The sequence below is a fragment of the Trachymyrmex cornetzi genome, unplaced genomic scaffold (assembly GCF_001594075.2).
Source record: "Trachymyrmex cornetzi isolate Tcor2-1 unplaced genomic scaffold, Tcor1.1 scaffold432, whole genome shotgun sequence".
NCBI classification, from domain to species: Eukaryota; Metazoa; Arthropoda; class Insecta; order Hymenoptera; family Formicidae; genus Trachymyrmex; species Trachymyrmex cornetzi.
In genome coordinates this window covers 32,409-35,574 of record NW_017299091.1, presented here as the reverse complement: position 1 = coordinate 35,574, position 3,166 = coordinate 32,409, and the positions used below count along the sequence as shown (strand labels likewise).

The 3,166-nt window shown below is 46.1% G+C and overlaps 1 protein-coding gene across 1 annotated transcript; it reads right to left on the bottom strand.

The window, feature by feature from the left end:
• Window positions 1-1,111: 1,111 nt before the first annotated feature.
• LOC108764521 (probable DNA polymerase) lies at window positions 1,112-1,858 on the bottom strand. The gene has a single exon (XM_018512808.1). The coding sequence runs from the start codon at window positions 1,856-1,858 to the stop codon at window positions 1,112-1,114; it is 747 nt and encodes a 248-aa protein (XP_018368310.1).
• Window positions 1,859-3,166: the final 1,308 nt, after the last annotated feature.

Here is a 3,166-nt window from a genome sequence, read left to right as displayed (position 1 = left end):
ATCCCCGCATTCGCTCGGCCATCCACTAGCTTCCTGCTTTAATTGTAGAAATGTATTTATATATTCGGCAAACAAACCTCCCTGCCGAGTATTGGGATCGTATCGTGTGACTTTATACTGCCAAATTTCACTAACGCTCGTCACGAGATAGCCCTTCTCGATGGCTTTGCGTAATTCGCAGGATACCCAAGTACCTTCGAATTCACGCTCGTCGGGACGATCGTAAGTGCACGTTTCCTGCAAGAAAGTTTCGCAGCAGCTTCGACACAGTGAGAAAAGCAGCTTTCCTCTTACCCGATACGGGAGTACCGGATGAAAGATTACGCGGTAGGAGCACCTTGCAGCGTACAAGACCTTCGACCGAGTCAAAATTAAAATTTGGCGCTTCAACAATTAACTCGTTACAGTCCTCACCGATATAAATATCGGAGTGACCGTATGGGAAAGCACCCGTTTTCAATACATACGGATACAAAGAGCATACGTCCACATAACGTATTTTCTCTGTACGTGTAATTTCATAGCGGGTAGCGACGTTTCCCGTACGACCGCCGAAAAACGCATCGCGCGGGTCGAAAGGATCAGATTTTAAAGCGTGTGATTCTTGAGAAAATCACGCATCTCAAGATTTTCACGCATTTCCCGGTCAAAGTTACACTCCCATTTCTCTATCACGTGGTATCCCCGTTTTCGTAGACGATATGTCGATGCGAGAGTTCGTTCGTAACGCGCGTCGATCGTATCTCCACGATTCGTGGACGAAAACGTTCTGTCGCGATTCACCTGAAAGCACGTCGGACATCCATGCCAGAAACATCCGTGGAATTGAAGTACGTAACGTTGTATTCCGTCTGCCGATTCCGACTCGTAGTATCCGTCAACGCGCCTGCCATCAATCTCGTACTCGCGCCCTCGTCCCGCGTGAATTATGCGATGACCGAGCTCACGCTCCTTCCACACTAACCACTTTAAGGCTTTTCGCGATTGTTTATCCGCATTTCTATATCCGCCCGGAGGAATGATTCCTATTTCTTTCTCGCGCAAAAAGTTTTTGCGAAAAACTTTCATGCACGAGGAAGCGATAGTTGTACATTCCTCGAACAGACACACATTACCACGTTTCAAAAAAATTTTTCTGTAACGCCATGCATGCGCGTCGAAGAATTTCTACGTCGTTACGGCAATATTTTACTATTTCATGTTGAAAATTAAAAATAAAATTTGCGCGTATCATCTCATCGTGCCAGTTTGTAAATCGCATTCGTTCTTCGGGCTTCATTTGATCGGGAGAATAATATCGCGCGTCAGGTATCGGGCCGATATACGATTGATTCTCCCTCGTATTGAACAGGTGAGGAAAGTTGCCTTTGTCCGACGTATTCTTCAGCCCGAAAGCTTTGGGTAAATCGGCCAAACGCATCGGTAAATAATTGAGACTATCTATAAATTTCGTATTCCCGACCGTCATTACGATAATCTTCGTCCCGTTCAAAATTACCCGCGGTTCTTCCGTAATTTCGGATTCTTCTACTAAATACTTTAAAATGAATTGCGCGTCGAACGCTTTCGCATTATGAGCGATACAAATAATCTTTTTAAAACATTTTGTCGTTCGCGTTACGAGTTCGACAAACTGTTTCACGGGGTTATCTCGAAATATAAACTCGCGTACTCCGCACCAACGACATCGCACCGACATATCGTCTATCTCCGCGCAAGTTTCGCAAATCTGATCTGCGACGCAGAGAGTTGGAACGTGAATTTTTACCTTCGTAAGTCTCGTACTGTCGCGTTTCAAAATCGTAGAACACGAATGCGACGTGGTCTCTTTTAAATTTGTTTTTGACTTCGGGCTCATTCTCACTTGCATGTGTCACGTCTTCCTGTATCGTCGCACTACTCGTACCCTCACCCGGATTCTCAGTAACGACTTTACATCGAAGAGGTCGCATGAAGCAGAAATGATTCGAAGACTGAAGCGATCGACATGTTCTACAATAGGATATTTCGCATTCGTGTTTTGAATTTAACTTTACGAATCGCCCGCAATCGTTACAAATTTTAACCGATTCGCAAACGCTTGCGGGGGATTGATCGTTGTAAGATCTTTCCGCGCGATGACGTTCAAAACACGTGGTACCGAAAAACGCACGATTGCACGATTGGCACTTAATTAGCTGCGCGTCGGGGGATTCGCACGACGGAATCGCGTGGCAACGTGGGCATTTTTTAGTACAACGGTGACCTCTATCTTTACGATAGCCCATATTGCACACGACGCAATATCCCCCGCGAGAACCAGCAGCGGCTTTTACGTTTAATATCGGGTTGAAATGACGCTTACGTTCATAGTACATTATATGCAGTTTAATACTCGGTTCGCGTCCTAGAGGGTCAAGTAACGTGCAACCGTCATATACCGGATTCTCACCGCGCCCGAAAGTACTAAAATTGAACACAATTATTGCTATATTTTCGGCAGCGAGGTAACGTTGAAAACGCTCGATTTCACGCATACCGCATCCCTGCTCGGGAATTGTGACGCCAGCGTTCCTCGTTAGTTCTTTCGCTAATTCGGATTGTAACGAGGAGCTCTGTCGTCTTATGCAATTCCATTTTTCATGGAGTTCACCCATACGCAGATTTCCTCGTTCACAATGTGCTCGTGCCACTACGAGGGAACGTGGAAAACACAAATTATCAGAATTATTTAATTGCAAAATCGAGCGTTTTGCTACGTCTTCGCGTGTTAGTCGATTTGCTCTACCACCACGTCCCGCAGGTGCCGCAACGTCGTAAAAACGCGTACGTCGAAATTTTCCGCGATATCGAGCCCTCCGGCACTTTGAGCTACTGAACTCACGAGTCGCCATATGTCCTCGGAAGTTAAGTCACGCACCGGACGAAACGATAGTCCTGCTGGACCATGCGTTAAATTCGGTGAATCGAACGATAAACCCACGTAATCGCCCGGTTCGCACGAACGTATCGCATACGCGTAGATTTCACGGAACGCGTTTTCTAGCCAGCGAACAGTATCCTCACCTTCGGGTATTGGTCGTATCACGAAACTAGCCTCTCTCCCGAGCATGTCGAAATTTCTAAAGCGTCGCGAGTTTTCCGTCCGTAAATCTACGAAATTAAAATTATCGCCAACCTCGTGTTG